This window comes from Odontesthes bonariensis, chromosome 23 (genome assembly GCF_027942865.1).
Source record: "Odontesthes bonariensis isolate fOdoBon6 chromosome 23, fOdoBon6.hap1, whole genome shotgun sequence".
In the NCBI taxonomy this organism is placed as follows: Eukaryota; Metazoa; Chordata; class Actinopteri; order Atheriniformes; family Atherinopsidae; genus Odontesthes; species Odontesthes bonariensis.
This window is the reverse complement of record NC_134528.1, coordinates 25,101,102-25,121,844: the sequence shown is the minus strand read 5'-3', so window position 1 is coordinate 25,121,844 and position 20,743 is coordinate 25,101,102. Positions and strand designations below refer to the sequence as shown.

The 20,743-nt window shown below is 43.9% G+C and overlaps 1 protein-coding gene across 2 annotated transcripts in view; it reads left to right on the top strand.

The window, feature by feature from the left end:
• The window catches only part of rab26 (RAB26, member RAS oncogene family), a 127,789-nt gene that overhangs the window by 78,709 nt on the left and 28,337 nt on the right, over positions 1-20,743 (top strand). For both annotated transcript variants that reach the window (XM_075457693.1, XM_075457694.1), the window contains one exon: positions 4,808-4,860. In XM_075457693.1, the coding sequence (XP_075313808.1) occupies positions 4,808-4,860 (53 nt within the window). The remainder of the gene's footprint in view (positions 1-4,807; positions 4,861-20,743) is intronic.

Genomic DNA, 20,743 nt, shown 5'->3' with positions numbered 1-20,743 from the left:
AGATCAGCGGGCAGAGTACACAGGAGATAGAAAAAGGTGTAAAAGAATGGGGAGGAAGCAGAGAGATGGATGGAGAGAAGGCCAACACCAATTCAAAAGGAAACATTTAGGGGTGTTTGCCCGCTGTGGGGGAAGCTGTAAGCTGTGCAATCCATCATCAGACATTTTGTGTACCTTATTCTATACACACAAACACACGGATACTCTGAGACCCATCTCACAGCTTCTTGCATATTAAAATGTATGGGCTCAGGTCACAGTGTGTGCATGCAAATGTGTCTATATGCTGAAGAATCTTGGCTCATTTTTATCAGTTACACCTCAGGAGCCGGTTATATCGTACTCCATATATTTGACCTGTTCATGTCTCTGTAACGTTTTTTTTCTCATTTTTTTCTGAAAAGACTGGCTCCAAATTTTAATGGATTCAGCTGCCACTACGCCTGGAGAATTTAGTTATCGCTTGCCTTGTTATCGATCCGCCCCTCTTCTAAAATCAATGGCTTACAAAGAATGGAGTCCCCGCGGGCCAAGCTTAGCCAAGACGAGAGGCAGAAATGACAACTGGAGCTGGAACTGCCGGAGGAATAATGGAGGAGGGGATGTCCGTTGCAGTTCCACACACTCAGCCTCATTTTGTCATGCAGTAAGATCAATGGCAGGTCAGCAGCTCATTGAGACTGTTGGGCCTCTGTTGACTCTGTCTGCAAGATGATGGAAAATTCCGAAAGTGGGTGTAAATTTTTATTGCGCTTGCATACACTGTACAACAAACCTTTTGACAGAATAAGGGTGCAGTGTACTTACGAAGATTTAAACAATCGGTGAATTCTCCCTTAGCTTTATTGCAGAGATTTGGATTTAAAGATTGACACTACTGTGTGTTAAATTCACATTGGTGCGCTCAGTCGATGGGCTTGCATTAGCTTATGAAGGTTTTGTTTTATGAGCTGTTCCATGATGTTGTAGGCTGACATGGTGTTATATTTTACTTCTGTACAGTATGGCTGTCCCAGTACCTTATAATTTAGATGTGAAAAGAGCACCACTCCGATGCTTGGCCCACCCTGAGTTAATAAAACTCTTTTACCTCTACCTCAGTTCTTCATCAGCTTGTAAAGGCTATGGCTTGTTCATGATCAATAGTCCCAATCATACTTCTGGGCCACTGCGGCTTCGAGCCAGCGTGTGCTTGCAGCCGGGGGGCTTGAAGCTTTGAGTCGAAAGAAAACCCAACAGAAAAAAAAACCTCTTTGCTTTTTCAATTATGGGGCCTTTTGCCTTGGTTTATACAACAAAGTACTGTGTCATGATGAACGTCACTAAATCTGCTCTGAAATGATCTCAAAGACTGGGATTGTGTGCAGTCAGCAGAGTACGTAACTGCAAGCCTGCAAATGTTGTGCCCATATGGTACCAATTAGGGCAGCAGAAGAAAGAACTCAAACACGTGTGTGTCATAACTATCGCAGCGAACTGCCCATCGCAGTCAACAAATAGGTGCATTACGTTGTGTTTGAATGACATAACTAATGGCAAAGTTAGGACTGTTTGAATGCAAGCTTTTATTTTAGGGAGATGGCTATGAACATGTGCCACAATAAGCCTGCCACATTAAAACTGAATTCAATCAATTGAAAATTATATCGACCAATAGTTCATGCACAATAGGATATTGCTCTTGCTCTGTATACTGTGTATTGTTGTACACACCTTGTACATTTTATATTCATATATTTTTATTCTTTATTTTTATCATTGTATTCCTATGTTACATGTTTGCACCTTACGCTGCAGCAAATTCCTAGTCAGTTAACACTGTTCACTAACAATGGCAATAAAACTGATTCTGATTCTGAAAATACAGCAAATTTATGACATATATGAAAGTGAGACATTTTACTATTTGATAGAAAAACAGTATTTAGTCTTGAAATTGTCTGCAGCATCACGTCTTTAAATGTTGGGAAGGTGGGAACAAAAGGCTGGCAAAGTTTTATATATATAAAAAAGAAAAAAAAAGCATCTTTGGGAGCACGATGCCATTAATCGGGTCAAATGGCAACAAGTTAATAACATAATTGGATGTTTTATGCAGTTTCATCCGAGAGGAATTTATAAATGTAATAAGAAATCTGCTTGTGTTCTTCAGTCTTCATATGCCTTCTCAGATTTCAGGGAGTATTAAAGGGATAGTTCGCCTCTTTTGACATGAAGCTGTATGACATCCCATATTAGCAATATCACTTATGAACATTTTCTTACCCCCTGCTGCGTCCTGTGAGCCGAGTTCCAGCCTCGTTTTGGCGTTGATGAAGGTAGTCCGGCTAATTGGCTGGGGTTGCAAAAATAAAGCGTCTTGCTTCTCAAAACATATGCGTTCAAAAGAGTAATACATTTGCATCACAAAATCGTTGTCCAGAAAAAGTCAGACCTCACAATGGCTTGGCGCTATTTCTCTCTACCTTCGTATCACTACGGGCTATGTAAACAATGCAGACTGAAGTGCAGACCGAGCAGTCCCCTGCTTCCGAGAAGTAAACACCGTAACAGGTGCGGCTGTCGGCAGGTAGCTGTACGCATTGATATGAAGGGAGGCAAAAATAGCGCCAAGCGATTGTGAGGTCTGACTTTTTCTAAGGAGAACGATTTTGTGATGCAAATGTATTACTCTTTTGAACGCATATTGTTTTGAGAAGCAAGACGCTTTATTTTTGTGGCCCCAGCCAACCAGCTGGACTACCCTCGTCAACGCCAAAACGAGGCTGGAACTCGGCTCACAGGACACAGCAGGGGGTAAGAAGATGTTCATAAATGATGTTGCTGATATGGGATGTCATACAGCTTCATGTCAAAAGAGGCGAACTATCCCTTTAAGGTATCCGTAGGGCACATGTCTGTTACGGCCGCAGTAGTAGTGCTACTGTTTAAACCAACTTACTATCTCTCTCTTCCTTTGACCTTTAAGCTTGGCTTTTCTCCAATTATTTTGTAACATGAAACTTTGCATCTTTGCTGCTGGGAGAAAGTTCTCTCTCCTCATCCATCTTTCCCGAGGCAAGACGTAATTGGATTAAGGGAGGGTGAAGGAAATCTACTCCTTGTGGTTTACTCTGGTTTCCTTCTAATGGCCGATAACAACGGGAGCGATGCGAGAGGAAATTAATTTGCGGGGTAGATAATCTCTCTTTCTCTGTCTACCCACTTCTCTCTGTGTCCTCAGTTTGACGGTGTCAGACCACATTCACAGTGATTACAACTCATTAAGCGCCCTTCACGGACTTCTCTGGCTGGATTAAACAAAGGATTTAATTCAATACGGATAAACAAAAATGCGGCCATGGCACTGGAGGAGTCTGGGATTGAGAGATACACAGGGAACGGGATAATAAAGATGTATGTAGTGAGATGGAAGTAACGGAGAAGATGACTGCAGGGATTACACACCAAAGGAGGAGGTGAGGTGCAGTGGGGGTAATAGAAGCTTAGCCTAATTCTTCCAAGTGAAGGTTAAACCAGCTGTGAAAATGATTAGTTTGTTTTTTTTGTGTTTTAACAAAGCCTAATAGTGCACACTTATTTCTGTTAAGAAAGCACCCAAGGTGATAATAATCTTAATGGCAGCACAACACAGTCGGAGGTCATTAGAGCTCACACATGCAGTTATGTTGTCAGCCATTAGAGTTACACTGTGGCAAATGGCAGAGCTCAGCATTATACTCAGCTAACACTGCATGTTTCCTGTGCAAAATGCATTTTTTTTTTTTTTTGAGCATCAAATTGTGTAACAAGATGACCAAACGAGTTTCCACAACCTGGGTTATAGAACAAAAAGTGATTGACTGAGGCCCTGCGCTGATTTCCCTACTTGGCTCAGTTCTGAGTGAGAAGTAGGGTGTGTTTTTATTAGAGAAAAAAAATTACCAGAACACAGATGCAGTAACTACAGAACACTTAACTCTCGTGGCTGCAAATCATTTCATTAAAAGTTTGGAAAGGGGGCAACAAAAAGACAAAGCATTGGTCTATTAGTCCACATTGCAAAGGTAACTTGTGCATCTGTGAAGCAACAATTTGGTCTAAACAATGCAAATGAGATTTGGGGCAACGCCTCATGGATTGATGCAGTGATGCAGGTTTGGTCGACCGAGGGAGGCTGGGTAAGGAGCTGAGAGATCCAGGGGTAACTCAGAGTGGAGTTGCTGCTGCCTTGCGTTGAAAGGAACGACTTGAGATGAATTGGGCACATTATTTAGATGCTTTCGGGGCACTTGCCTTTGAAGGTTTCCCTGTCACATCGATTAGCTAAGATCATCTGTGGTAGAGCAAAATGTTGTTAATTATATCTCATCTGGCTTGGAAACACCTTGGAATCCCTCGAAGGAACAGTAGAATGATGTCTAAACACCCTAAAAACCTGTTGCCACCTCGACTTGACTTTGGATTGGCAGAAGGAAGTGGATGGACGCATACTGCCATACAGACATCTTGGTTATTTCAGCCTAGCAGTGCCATCGTTTAATTTACAGCGATTACAACACTCTCTCTGTGGTAAAAGTCCAGAGCTGTAATCCAGTGAGCATTTGGCGCGTTATAGAACATTGCTGCATGTGACCTAAATTCTAGAAGTTTTTGACGCTCGTGTCTGCAAATCTGAGACCAAAGGAAATCGTCCTCATGCAGCGAATTGATGGCCCTTTGACAGCAACACCGGTCATGTTTAGCATTGATATTGTTACCAGCTGGCATAAAGATTTCACACTGTGGTCACATTGAAACTGTTTTTCTTTTCCCTGTTTCTCCCCAGCTCTACTCCTTCTGTATGACGCCACTAACAGAGCATCCTTTGAGAACATCAGGGTAAGCTCAATGTGCCTATTTGCTGCTGTGTGTGTGTGATCAGCCCTGGATTTACCAGCATATTCATCTTCTCATATTTGGCGAGAGAATTTTGGTGCAAATGCGATCAACACAAGTGCCCAAATTGATTTCCTGGCCTACCTAACGGAAACCCTAACCCTAGTTATCAGTAAGGAGCTCGACTTAGTGCTTTTTGCTCCTTCGCATGAAAAAGAGTTGGTTGGACACTCGAGAACAGACCTAAAATGACCCAGAAGAGTGTAACATTGACCACTTTTTATTTCAAAACGGATGTCCTTGCAAGTTTCAAAGAAGTATAAGTTGGAATAATACATTTTGACACGACTCCTGTCGATAAAAGTTTTCAAAGACGTTTGTAAATTGGCTCATACTCTCTGCAGGGATCAGCTGAAGAACAACAGGGAGAAGGTGCGTGATGATGAGTGGCAACAAATGAAGGGAGGTAATGAAAGTTTGAAGCATGAGTGTGTAGATAAGAGAGCACACAGTGTCCCCTGATAGTCCAATCTCTTTGTAGTTTCTGCCTGCTTTCTGAACCCTATTTCATTATGATTTTCCGCCCTTCTCCTGCCCCATCTGGAGCTACTCCCCGCTTCTCTCGTAGGTGAATTTCTGTCCTTTGATTAACGCACAGCTGAGAGCAGGGAGATGGTCATTATAAGAGTGTGTATGTCTTGGACACAAATGAGAGGGAAGGTTCCACAGTCATCTGGCAGGGCCGATTTGGAGCCTGCCTGTGGGGTTTGGTTTGTGTGCATGGCTATGTGTGAGGCTACCTGTGTGATCTAAGTACGCATGGGCGCTCGTGCATTCTAGTGTATGTGAAAGTGGGCAAATTATGTCATTAACAGAGGAAAGTCTCGGGACAAATTGGACACAGAGCTTAACCTCTGACTCACAGCTGCCTACCATCATTAAGGCTTTAAAAAGAATAAGAGTATTATGAAAATATATTTTTGTGTGTCTGTTTGGGAGCTTTTATTTGGGTGTCTGAAGGGATTACCAACTCAAACATTTGGTTCCTATTAACAGCAAATTGTCATTGCCAACAGTATCCAGGTTTCAATCTCTGCTTCTGGCTTTACAAGTTATGTAAATAAGAAAAAGATGAATGGAAGCCATAACATTTTCTGTGTCAATAAAGTTACATGACTGATGCCATGTTCCCAGAAATAATACAATACTTCAGATATTCCCAGAGGTGAAGGTAATTCCTAAAGAGGACCTCAGTTTGCCTCACATGGATATCCACCACAGTTGATGTTTTCCTCCTTGAAGTCTGTTTCTGGTTATTACGACTACTTCTTCCACTGAATTACCTCTAGCAAAGTAGCCTATACTTCTACCTTCTAGCAACATTATGCAGCCTGGTTTATTTGCTTCAGACCAGTCAGCGGACTGGTTCACTGGTTCATCTCATTCACCTTGGAAACATTGCAAGTGGAGTCTAGGGTTTATGTAATCTTTATGTTCGGTAGGAATTCCAACTTGACTTTTTGATTGGTGTTTTAATAGATCGGGTGGCCTTTTCTTTATCTGCAGTGCTGTTTATTTCGGTTTGCTATGTGTGCTAGTGTGAGCACTCGGCTATCTACTGTATGCTCTCTCATCTAAATTGAGTACTACTGATCTCAAAAGAGGCAGACTGAGGAAGAGATTTAAGTTGAGTTTATACCCTAAAACCATCAAGTAGGAATAGAAGTGAAAAATCACATTAGATAAAGGAGCTGGTGTACTATTTTGACCAAAGTATGTCACAGACCTCATTAAGACCTTGGAAAATTGTGTCAACTTGATGTCTCCATCAATAGTTTGTAGTAGATCAGGCTCTATCAGGCATACAAAGCAAATTTTGAAATTCCACTAATTCATCATTCTATAGTTTCTAGTCTTCAGCTCATTGGTTGCCTCTGAAACAACTGGGCTTTATAGTATTGATTATACAGGAGTAGATGGGGTAGTTTTACTTGGTTCTACATATGGAAATTAATTGGATGGATATATGACATTTTAGTTATTCTTCTATGTTGTCGTTCTCATATGATTTTAGTATTTCTTATATTCATTCTTCTTCTTTCTCCTCGACAGTTTTTAAAAAATAATTTTTATTTGTAGCTGCCTTAATGGGATTAATGTTATTAATTATTTAAGTGATATACATACAGAGTTAAGGGTATCAGATGTTATCACGTTAGCTTCTGCTTTGAAAAAAAATATAGCTGAAAGTTTTTCACTAGAAAATATTAGTGGCACACCGAGCTATTATATCATGCTAACAAAGTTCATTTCATTTTTGATGATTCAAAAAGCAGTTCAGTCATTCACAAAATACTCCAAACTCTATTGTTAGAATGACTGACATATAACCTGTGTGTTATATCCAAATGTTTTGCCACAGCTTGTTGCTCTTGTTTTAAGTGCCAGTATTCCTAAGAACTACAGGATCACCTCCTATCGGATTGCTGCAATCAAAAATCGCATTAACATGAAAGGAAAATGAGCCAAAACTGACGAAATGACCAAGCTCGACGGTAGGAAATGCGACTCCTTGGTTGGCTCAAATATTTGTGCTTAATGTAGATTTATGAGGCAGCAGCATTAGCTGCGCCAGAGATTAGAAGTAGTCTTCTAATTAATACAGATTCTTTACTTACATTGTACAGACAGATACGACTCCTCTCCAGTGTCCCCTTTTCATCATGTAGCCTTCATGTCTTACATTAGGCATCCACTTGCCCCCTTACATAGACGTGTGCATGTTTGAGAGTGTTGGTGGGTTCACAGCATCAGCACATAAACGTCTCCAATTAATGCTCCAGACCAACTGCGAATGCAACAGGAGACACATGGACAGTCTGTGTGTTTTAATGAACTTTGGCGTGTGGTTAGAAAGTCATCTGAACTGTAATCCTTTCAGATTGGAGAGATGACAAACCTGTTCAACACAGTGATGAATACAAACCAACTAAACAGAATATGGATACACTGCGTAAAGGTGCAGCTTTGCACTGGTGAGAGGACTTGTTACTGAGGTGCGATGTTATTCACTCTCACCTGTGTGACACACAGTATTCTCCTGTATGGGAGGAAGGGCACAGTCCAGCTTTCAGCCCCCAGATATGGTGTCAAGCTTCAACCCCGTGTTGTGATGTAACCCTGTCCACCTGTACGCCCATATTTTGTATAATTTTGTCACCTCAGTCTGCACCCTTCCGTTATAAATGTGACCAGTTTTAGAATCCTTTCATATTTTGACTTCACAGATCAGAGATATGTGTTTCACAGCTTTGTTTTAGATCAAGACATTACACGTAAAACACATTCATCAAATTACCAAGCTGCTATTGGGTAGCTGATATAATTTGCAGTGAGTCCCCCTGATGACTTTCTGGTAGGCTCAGGAAATGCAGAGCACAACATCAACATAGATCTTCCTTTTTAGACTTTGTTTTCTGTCACTGGTTGGGTTTAAACAAGACAACAGATTTTTGTTTGAATGAAAACACAAGCTGAGCTTTTACATGCACGTCTTCACACCACAGGTCGCAGGTCTAATCAAAAACCCTAATGTTCCACTATTATTCAGAAGAATAGCTCAGGAAGAATAGAATGCTTTCGTTTTCAGTCCCACTGAGAGGTAAGCCTTTAATAAACTGTTGAATAAGAAAATGTCACGATGTAAATTATCGCTCTCATAATGTCTTTCTCTGATTGGATTGATTATTTCTGCTCATGTTTGACCCACATTGAGTGAACATTTGGTGGAGTGACCAGTTCCCAACAGTGACAGAAACTAACCTTTCCACTTGGTGGTTTAAATTTAAGAAAAAACATTGATTTGAGGTTTGAATCACTATGCCCCTGTTTAAAATGAAAAAAAACAAACAAATAAAGAAGACCTCGAACTATTGTTCGTCATTCATAATGGACGATTAGCTTCTTGCTTTGCAGTAGACGCAGTTTGCCAATCTAAGATGTTGTCATGGAAATAATTAGATGGGCTGAAAACGTTCAAAGCTAGTGGTGAGCGTAGCTGCGCAATAAAAGACTGTAAAAGGCTGAAACAACTTGCCTGGTTCTATTATATTTCAATATGGTTTTAAATATTTAGAATACAGTAACACATTGCATTTTGTCTGATTAAATATGCATTGCAAAATTGACACTTTGCCAGTAGTTTCCCAAAATGTTTAAAAGTCACTGCAATGTACCGAAAAGAATGAATGGTAAAAATGATCTAAATGTAGCCCACTGAGAACCCCCCCCCCCCCAAAAAAAAAGTTAAATCTCATTATATTTTGATACAGTTAGCTGGTTCTGGTTTAAATTAATGTGTCCTTCACTTAGAGAAATTTCCATAAAAAAATCCCTGCTGTTAATCTATCACTTTTAATTCCAAACAGTTATTTTACTAAATGTTGTGCTACTAATAACAGTTTACAGGTAATTCCCCCATTATGATTCAGTGGCTGGAAAAACCTAAGCGGACATAATGGCCATTTAATTAGCCATTTGAGCTTGAAGCCAGATGAATGCAAGCATATGAAACGCACAGTTGTACAAGGCGACTGCAGCACGTTGTGTCAGCGCTCAAAGCCGTCTCCCACAGTATGAATCCATTAGCAGCAGAGCCTCGGGGTGAAGGACGGAGAGCCACTGGATGATGAAGAGATGGGGACGCGGTGCTCAGTGCTGTCCATGTCTTACACCCTTTCATTCTGTCTCCCATGCTTTCCTTTCCTTTTTCACTCGTTTCGGTCTCGCTGCTGTCAGTAACCACGGCTACAGCCACTGCCATTTTCTATCAATTTCTTTTGTTACTCCTGCTACATCTCAGTCTTTAGCTTAGAGGCAGTCGAGAGTCCTCTCTCATTTGTTTCTTTTAAAGCATATTTCATCCAATAAGCACTCTAAGGCAAATTACCTGGTAACCTTTTTTGAGTAAACTATTTTTTCACAACCTTTTTTCAGCTCGGTTGAAAGCATAATGTTGAATAGTTGGATACGGATTTAATCGGCCTATGAATTATTCTACAGATTTTTAAAAAAAAATGATTTATCACGTCTCACCCTGAATTCAAAAACATAGATTAAATTACCAAATGATTTCCTTCATAGATGAATAGAATTCCAGCTCCACTGGGAATGTGGTTGGCATAAAATCAACAATAAATGGTGAAGTTTATTCAGATTATTGTTTTTACTGCCACACCTTCACTGGGCTGGAAAACATCGACAAGTTGCAAAAGCACACGTTTCTCGATGCCATCTGGAAAGCGTAACTGTCCTTCCTCCCAAAAATGACCCTGGTAGGTATATGTTCATGCCGGTTGAATTGACTTAATAACCCTTAGTGCTCGTCAGAGTATCTGCATGTGTCAACGTTGATAAGATATGTTTCAGTCCGAACCACTCCGACTTTTTTTAATAATAACCAAGTAGTTTAGATCTCCGACCTTAAGCAAGTAGACTTGGATGTGGGATGTATCTCTGCAGCTGTCAGAAGAAAGCCCTCGCGTTACTGTTACTGAGAAGGATGAAATGAGCTGCAGCTAAGAAAGTGTAGGCTCATAACATCCTTGGGGCAAGACAGAAGTTTGGTGTGAATCTGCTCACTCAGGCACTGCACCTGTACAGTGACAGCCTCCGGGTCTACTTCAAGCAGAGTATAAGGAACAATTGGATAGCTTGCTGGGGAGTATCGCACCAAAAAAAGCAAAAAAAAAAAGAACCAACTTCACTCCGATTTGACGTAACGCTGTGTTGTCGGAGAGCACTGCGCCCAGGTTAAACTTCTTTTAACCTCAGAGTAGAACACATGGACTTTGGGCGCAGCATAGATCCATTCTTCCGTCACGCAACACACAGACGTGAATGGATTCAGAAGTAGAGTTCGGCGCCCACTTAATCCTGTGTGGAAGTTCCTTGACAATGAAAAGGCATTTGAATATAAACCTGCTGGTGCATCACTGCATCTGCTATTTTTGGTCACATCTGCACTCGTGTGAAAATGTAAAAAGTTTCACAGTGACATTCTAACCCAAGTTATGGTGTGTCCATTAAAATAAAACAGAGTAACATGAATAAAAAAACAAGATCCGAAAAGCTGCAAAAGGTTTTAGTGCAGCGGCTGTTGGATGACTCATTCTACACACAGACTCAACGATATCGTAGATTTCATCCAGTCAATAAAGAATGTTATGGTTTTTTACACTTTCTTCTGGCATTCTAAAGAAATTAACACAAGTGGAGATGATTTTCTTTTTCTTTTATTTTTGCACAACTGTGCATCCTCCGCGCGGCAACTGCTACAGCCCAAGGTAACATTTAAGATTTTTCTTTTTTCCAGTATGGGAAGCAAATGGCGAGCACAAAGCTGAGTTGATCACTTCCTAAGATTCATTTAGATAATCTCCTTCTTAATTTTTGCATTATCAAATGAAAGCTTCCACAAAGGCATCGGCAACAGGGACTGGCACAATGATCACCCCTCCCCCAAACTGACTGTGAGAGAATGGACGGCTTGAATGTGAACAGCTTGGAAGCGTTTGGTTTTCTATTGCACCTTGTGGTCAAACAAGTAAGAGCCTTTTTGTATGTACCTGAGAGTGTTGCAGCAACTAGAGAACTTTGTGAACCATAAGATTGTATGTTTGTAACTCGTTCTGAATTTCATTGACTTTTGTTCAGCATATTTCTGGGCCTGAAACTACCCTAGAGCGCCCAGGGGCTGAGATACTGCAGTTCACGACTGTGGTTTCCAGTCCCGCACGATACCGCTTTGCTTTTACGGTCACTTGACATCTTTGTGGGTTTTCAATGGCAGATTTGTTGTCTTTTGTATGTCTGTATATTTACAGGGCCCACATAAAGTTTTTGTTTTATGACAGCAGTGCTACATCTCACAGCTGTAGGGGAAGCCAAAAAGAAAAAGGTGCTAAATCCTCAACTGTTACTTTAAAGCAATTTTGCCTCCATAAAGCCATCGCCTTGATAGATGTTTGGTATGAATGTACCATGTCATCCAGGTCAAGATGAGGCATTCTTGTTTTCTACATTCATGCATACTTCTCTGCATTTTTAAACAAACTTAGCTTCTGTTTTCATGTATTCCGCATTCATGGTTGTGCTAGTGATGAGCAATAAAATCCCATTCTTTGTAGAATCCCTCTTTACTTCACCTTGGAAAGTAGAAAAGAAAAATAGTTGAATCACTTCAGTTTTCATAAAGTCACTGCTCCAGCCTTACCTCATCAAACTTTGCTCTGGTTACATCCTGTTCAATTTCCATGTGGGTAACAGCAGGGGATGAATCTCCATCATATTCAGCAGAGCTGACAGCAAGGCTGCTAACTGTGATACAAGGGGGGCCTAAATGAGGCCCACTCTTCATCAGTGGCCCCTTTTTACGTGATGGTATCCTGTTGCCCTGTTATAACAGACAAATGGAGACCTCCCCAAATGAGGAGTTTATGTACAGCATGCAGGCTGTAAATATGTCAAGGCTGCTGAGCTTTCACACGGTTCACATGATGCACTGATACACAACTAATAAACATAATCCTCTTGATGGAAATGCTACCATCCATCCAAGTTCCTCATCAAGGATATGTTGATAATTAATGTTGTTTTGGTGGTTGTCATGCCAACTGGCGCACGATTGCCTGTGCAGTGTTTTTTTTTCCACCTTCACTGCTGACATATTTGATTGGACATTTATTGTCTCTCATTCAGGGAACCAAACAATTGTAGGTGTGTCCGATGTTCAAGCACAACAATGTTGCAAATGCTCAAATTTGCATAAATGTAACCGTCTAATTCCTACAGCTTATTTTAAATCGCCAAAAACGAACGACTCAAATCACTGCCGAACAAGAAAATAGTTGCTTTTAGCCAGATAACAGCTTTTCAGGCTCTTGCCGACGCTGCTTTGTTCAGGACGGATACATTGTTGCCTGCGTGTAAATAGTTGTAATGTCTCCGAAGCCTGACACCTTTAAACCCTTAAATCCTTTACAGCCTCATATCAGGGTTTCACAGCTGCTGTTGTGGCTGCATACACCCTGTTGGCTAAAGATTTATGCATACCTGCCAAAAAACACACATGAGCGCGCACACACGCCGCTTGCACACGACACATTTTATTGGTATTGACCAGCAAGTTCAGGTTCACGGGCCACGGCAAAAATAAAATCATTAAGTCACTGAAAGCCTTCCCACAGCAGGAAGGAATTGTTGTGCAAAACATTCCCCCATCAGTGAAGTAAAAATCTATGTGATTTACACCAGGTGTCAGCTGGCACGTGGCCTGCTAAATGTTTGCAGAGTCGAAGGAAATGGAGCAGATGATGGGGAGGTTTCAGTAAGATTGTGCTAATTATATCACTGGAAGGTGTTTTTTGTTCTTTTTATCTAACCTGTTGCGTTTGTCCTATGTTCTCCATACAATGGTTTATCTTGGTACCATACTCGCATGTTCATTCATTTGTTGAAATAAATAGCTTCCTTAAACCCTTCCCCTACTGGTACGTTAGCCATAATATGACTCTGTTTTGGCATGAGTCAACTGTTAAAACATTGTAGCACCAATAAATGTTTGTCTTCCTCCAGTCTTTTCTTCGTATAATCACGGTTGTTGATTTTTCTTTCTTTTTTTTATCCTCCTTTCCAACCATCTTCCTTTCTACGTCGTCCCCTGTTTATTTGGGATGCTTTCTTCCTTCTGTCAGGGCTGCATCTCCCTTAAACTAAGCAAACTTTTAGCCCTCCTCCCATAGATAGATAGATAGATAAATACTTTATTAATCCCAATTTAGGAAATTGTTTTGTTGCAGCAGCATACAGTAAAGATATGAAAACAATTAAAATAGTAAAAACAAGCAAGTAGAATAAAATAAATAAATATAAAATAAAAATAGTATATATAAACATCCGCTATGTACACATCTACAGTATTTTTTTATTTATTTATTTATATATATATATATATATATATATTTTATTATTTTTATTTTTTTAGGATAGACTTCAAGCCTATTGAGCTTGAAGTTCTCTTCCAGCCAGAGGGGAGGTGTTGTATATGGTGATGGCTGCTGGTAGGAAGGATTTCCTGAATTGGTCCTTGTGACAGCGGAGCTGGATGAGGAGCTCCGCTGTCCAACCAGCAGCTGGTGGAGAGGATGGGTGGGGTTATCCATGATGGATAACAGTTTGTTCAGTGTCCTCCTCTCCACCACCGATTCAAATGAGTCCAGTTTGCAGCCGATGACAGAACCAGCCTTCTTTTTTTTTTTCCTTGTCCTGTCCAGCATTATGGCAGCAGAATTGTAATCTGAATACCGTTTATGCTAAACACATTTGCTATGCCAAGGGAAACTTTATGAATGTAAAGCTCCCCTTGACGCCCATCAACTCTTCATTTTTATTTATTTATTTTTGTTACAATATTTAACATGATATGATAATAGTGCCCAGAACCAGCCTTCTTAATGAGTTTATTAAGTCTGCTGGTGTCACCGGCTCTGATGCTGTTCCCCTAGCAGACCACAGCGAAGAAGAGTGCGCTGGCAACAACAGACTGGTAGAACATCTCCAACATCTTGCTGCACACGTTGAAGGATCTCAGCTTCCTCAGAAAATAGAGTCGGCTCATCCCCTTCTTGTAGACAGCATCGGTGTTGGTCCTCCAGTTCAGTCCGTTGTCCAGGTGCACTCCCAGGTACTTGTAGTCCTCCACCACTGCAACGTCCTCTCCCAAAACGCACAGAGGCTTTGGAGCCGGCCTCCTCCTTCTGATAAAAATGACATTTCTATATTTTTGGCAGACTTTATTCTTGCCGTTTGCACCGCTTATCTGGCAGTGTTAGAAGTTGCTTGAAAAGGCCAACTGGTGCTCATTCGATCCGATCGAATGTTCCCCACATTGTAAAGCACCTGGATGGGCAGCTTCAGTTTCTCTAACTTTATCTTGTGGTCTGGTCGCTGCATTTTGCTTTTGCACCTGCACCTTTTTAACATCACAGCACATTCACGTATGGAATCCCAAAATCAAAGGACCCCCACCTGCTAGCTTTCGTACTGAAAAAGTTTGTTTCTCCTAATGTAATATTTTATATTCTGTGAGGCAACAAAATGTGTCTCACTTTAAGGACTTTTGAGCTTTGGTGTTTTTCCTCAACTGAGGGTGTGGATGATTTGTATTGCACAAATGAAAAATGAAACGTGAATGAAACAAACATCTTGATGTTTCAGCTTCTTTGTCCCAGTATTTTGGCACCATCATGATTATAATTTCTTTTCTATAGATTTTAGCTTTAAAGGGGAAAGTTTTTTTTTTTTTTTTGTATGCAGTGTACCCCAAATCGCTAAAGACGGAAGATTGGACTGAAGAAAAGTTTCGGTGCAATCTGTTGGTTTCCTTAGCTAGGAAATTGTTTTTGAATTGACTGTATATGAATGAATTGGATTATTTTGAAATAATTGATTGATGATTGAATTTAATTGAATAGTAGTTTAGTAGTTTAGTAGTAGAGCCCAGGAAGGAGCGCCTTATATCTGGATCTGGACGGTTGATGAGCGATTGCCAACACCTGGTGAGTCTGCCATGTTGAATTTGCGGCTAGCCTGCCTGAGGAGAGAGAGAAAGGGAGAGTGAGCCCGCCTGGCTGCCGTGGATTGAGCCCGCCTGGGCTGCCTGAGGAGAGAGAGAAAGGGAGAGTGAGCCCGCCTGGCTTCGGGGCGTGAGCCCGTCTGGGCTGCCTGAGGAGAGAGAGAAAGGGAGAGTTAGCCCACCTGGGCTGCTGGGGAGTGAGCCCGCCTGGGCTGCCTGAGGAGAGAGAGAACAGGAGAGTGAGCCCGCCTGGGCTGCCTGAGGAGAGAGAGAACAGGAGAGTGAGCCCGCCTGGCTGCAGTGGATTAAGCTCGCCTGGGCTGCCTGAGGAGAGAGAGAAAGGGAGAGTGAGCCCGCCTGGGCTGCCTGAGGAGAAAGAGAAAGGGAGAGTGAGCCCGCCTGGCTGCAGTGGATTAAGCTCGCCTGGGCTGCCTGAGGAGAGAGAGAAAGGGAGAGTGAGCCCGCCTGGGCTGCCTGAGGAGAAAGAGAAAGGGAGAGTGAGCCCGCCTGGCTGCCGTGGATTAAGCCTGCCTGGGCTGCCTGAAGGGAGAGAGAGAAAGGGAGAGTGAGCCCGCCTGGCTTCGGGGCGTGAGCCCGTCTGGGCTGCCTGAGGAGAGAGAGAAAGGGAGAGTGAGCCCGCCTGGCTGCAGTGGATTAAGCCCGCCTGGGCTGCCTGAGGAGAGAGAGAAAGGGAGAGTGAGCCCGCCTGGGCTGCCTGAGGAGAGAGAGAAAGGGAGAGTGAGCCTGCCTGGGCTGCAGGGGAAGTGAGCCCCAAAAAACTGAACTTCCCCTTTAAAGGTGATATAGGTCGAAAGAGCTTCAAGATCTAGCCTAAATACAATCTTGACATGCGAGTACAGTAACAACTGTTTAATTTTCATCTCATGTTATAAAACTGCACACGTTTAATACACACACTTTGTTTTTTCCATTAATGTGATGGCAACGGAATATGTCACCTTCTAAATTAGTACGTGGTGCCCTCTGAACAAAAACTCACAATGGAAAGCTTGACCATTATAAATTCAGACCAAGTAATCGTACCACCGTCTGCAAGTCTGGACTGCATACAGTCCCTCACTGTTACTGTAAGTGCAATAAAGCCCTCCCGAGTAAGAACCCAGTGAGGGTTCTGTATCGAACCACCAAAATATATTTTCTGCTCCCATTCATAGAAGGTACAGTATATTCCACAACAGCAGTGGGCTTGTCAGGCGATGAATTGTTATGACAATTCAACACGTCAAACAACTCTGACTCTGACAGGACCTTACTTGATTTACTGTTCAGTCTCCCACAAATGGCAAATATCATTTGCCCACCATGGCTGTCTCCATTACTCTAGTAGGTATGCCTGAATGATGGCGTGAGAAGCATTAGCTTAAAAGTGTTGCTTTACCAAATTGATAATGCCATAAGTGTCACGTAGCATGTTTGAAAAGAACTTAAATAATGTCAATTTCTCACAGCCTTCGAGTATTATAACAAGAAACTGCAGGGAAGCTCCCTTAAAAAATATATATGTACACTGATTAGCCACAACATTATAACCACCGGTGAGTTCCATGATGCAGGTAACATGTAAGTTGTAAAATGTTGCATTACTATGAAAAAGAAAGCAATGGTTATTTCCCTGTCAACATATCCATCCATCCATTATCTGCCGCTTGTCCGGGGATCGGGTCGCGGGGGCAGCAGCTTGAGCAGAGAAACCCAGACGTCCCTGTCCCCGGCCACTTCCTCCAGCTCTTCTGGGGGGACCCCAAGGCGTTCCCAGGCCAGCCGAGAGACTCTCCAACGTGTCCTGGGTCTTCCCCGGGGCCTCCTCCCAGTGGGACGGGCCCGGAACACCTCACCAGGGAGGCGTCCAGGAGGCATTCTCACCAGATGCCCGAGCCACCTCATCTGACTCCTCTCGATGCGGAGGAGCAGCGGTTCTACTCCGAGCCCCTCCCGGATGACCGAGCTTCTCACCCTATCTCTAAGGGAGAGCCCAGACACCCTGCGGAGGAAACTCATTTCGGCCGCTTGTATTCGCGATCTCGTTCTTTCGGTCACTACCCACAGCTCGTGACCATAGGTGAGGGTAGGAACATAGATTGACCGGTAAATCGAGAGCTTCGCCTTCTGGCTCAGCTCCTTCTTCACCACGACGGGCCGGTACAGAGCCCGCATCACTGCAGACTCCGCACCGATCCGCCTGTCAATCTCTCCTGTTCCATTCGTCCCTCACTCGTGAACAAGACCCCGAGATACTTGAACTCCTCCACTTGGGGAAGGATCTCATTCCCGACCCGGACAGGGCATTCCACCCTTTTCCGGCTGAGGACCATGGTCTCAGATTTGGAGGTGCTGATTCTCATCCCAGCCGCTTCACACTCGGCTGCGAACCGCTCCAGTGAGAGCTGAAGGTCACGGCCCGACGACGCCAACAGAACCGCATCGTCCGCAAAAAGCAGAGACCCGATTCTGAGGTCGCCAAAACGGACCCCCTCAACGCCCTGGCTGCGCCTAGAAATTCTGTCCATAAAAATTATGAACAAAATCGGTGACAAAGGGCAGCTCTGACGGAGTCCAATCCTCACAGGAAACATGTCCGACTCACTGCCGGCAATGCGGACCAAACTCTGACACCGGTCATACAGAGACCGAACAGCCCATATCAAGGAGTCCGGCACTCCATACTCCCGGAGCACCCCCCACAAGAGTCCCCGAGGGACACGGTCGAACGCCTTCTCCAAGTCCACAAAACACATGTAGACCGGTTGGGCAAACTCCCATGCACCCTCCAGGATCCTGCCGAGGGTATAGAGCTGGTCCACTGTTCCACGGCCAGGACGAAAACCACACTGCACCTCCTGAATCCGAGATTCGACTATCTGGCGGATCCTCCTCTCCAGTACCCCCGAATAGACCTTACCAGGGAGGCTGAGGAGTGTGATCCTTCTATAGTTGGAACACACCCTCCGGTCCCCCTTTTTAAAGAGGGGGACCACCACCCCGATCTGCCAGTCCAGAGGCACTGCCCCCGATGTCCACGCGATGCTGCAGAGGCGTGTCAACCAAGACAGCCCTACAACATCCAGAGCCTTGAGGAACTCAGGACGGACCTCATCCACCCCCGGGGCCTTGCCACCGGGGAGTTTTTTAACCACCTCGGCAACCTCAGCCCCAGAAATGGGAGGCCCCATGTCCGAGCTCCCCAACTCTGCTTCCTCATCGGAAGGCGTGTCGGTAGGATTGAGGAGGCCCTCGAAGTATTCCCCCCACTGACTCACGACGTCCCCAGTTGAGGTCAGCAGAGCCCCCCCGGGACATGGTTGAAGCTCTGCCGGAGGTGGGAGTTGAAACTCCTCCTTACAGGGGATTCCGCCAGCCGTTCCCAACAGACCCTCACAATACGTTTGGGCCTGCCAGGTCTGACCGGCTTCCTCCCCCACCAGCGGAGCCAACTCACCACCAGGTGGTGATCAGTTGACAGCTCTGCCCCTCTCTTCACCCGAGTGTCCAGGACATACGGCCGCAAGTCCGACGATACAACCACAAAGTCGATCATCGAGCTGCGGCCTAGGGTGTCCTGGTGCCAAGTGCACATATGGACACATGCCTGAACATGGTGTTCGTTATGGACAGTCCGTGACGAGCACAGAAGTCCAACAACAAAACACCCCTCTGATTCAGATGGGGGGGGGCGTTCCTCCCAATCACGCCCCTCCAGGTCTCACTGTCATTGCCCACGTGAGCATTGAAGTCCCCCAGCAGGACGAGGGAGTCTCCCGGAGGAGCACTCTCCAGTGCCTCCTCCAGGGACTCCAAAAAGGGTGGGTACTCTGAACTGCTGTTCGGTGCATAAGCACAAACAACAGTCAGACCGCCAAGGCTCTGCCTTCGGCTGCCACCCAGCTCACACTGCACCCGACCCCCATGGCCCCTCCCACGGGTGGTGAGCCCATCAGAAGGGGGACCCGTCGTTTCTTCGGGCTGTGCCCGACCGAGCCCCACGGGCACAGACCCGGCCACCAGGCGCTCGCCGGCGGGCCCCACCCCTGGGCCTGGCTCCAGGGGGAGGCCCCGGTGACCCGCGTCCGGGCAAGGGCACACGGTGTCCAACTGTTTTCTTCGTCATAGAGGGTCTTGTGAGCTGTTATTTGTCTGGTCCCTCATCTAGGATCTGTTTGCCATGGGTGACCCTACCAGGGGCTTAAAGCCCCAGACAACATAGCTCCCAGACTCATTGGGGCACGCAAACCCCCCTACCACGGTAAGGTGACAGCTCATATTTTCCTTTTATTTTGACATGGCATGCACAAAAAGTGATTAGCAGTGACATATCATTCCCTTTTGACGAGTTGACACAATATCCCGAGGCCTTATTATGAGACAGCCTTTTGCCAGTATATCTCTTAATTTAGGCACAGTGGCCCTTCACTCACCCCTACTGAAACAGCTCTCCTGAGAGCAGGCTGTTTGGAGGGACTGAGACCGAGCAGCATCTCCTCCAGTCATACCAAAAGCACGCCACCTCTATATATAGATATGAATAGTTGTTCCTTTGATCTGAGAAGGAAATTGTTTCGTATAGCTGTAAGTTAGCAGCAGATTCTAGTACATAATGCTTTCTCGTCAAGAGACACAAATAGATGAACCCTAACAAATTATTTCTCAGAGACTTGCATCTGAAGTTCAGGCACTTAGAAATGGAACTGATCTCTCTTTGTGGCACAGTTTCTTGGCAAGTCCAGCGTTGAACTGACTTGTTAAAACGGTCTGATTAAGGGACATTACCCTCAAATATAGTTAATTCACTGGGCTCTTGTATCCTCTGAAATTGGTGGTAGATGTAAGATGCATGCTCCTCAGTGCAGCTGACAATAGAACTGTCTCATCTGTCTCACAGGCTGGATGCGAGCGGGTGGGGCTCAGAGGTCAAGGCTAAGAGGGGGCGGAGTGAACTCAAGAAGTGATGTCAATTTTAAATGAAAATCATAACGGTTCATCAAATGAGGAATTTTAAAAGATAGAGCTCACTTAAAAAAAAAAAGCCAGGGTCGAGTTTTTCACTGTGATTTTTCCATAATATGTACCTTTGAAGGAATGCCGAACAGTGTGTTTTCGTAATTCCTTTTTCAATTAGTTTTGATCTCGTCATTTTCAAATTCTCTATGGTTAGAATATTTGCTGTGATTCTGGAGTTTGGTAGTGTTGCAGAGAAGCATAATGGAGTGCAACAAAGCCACTAAGATGCATTTCTGG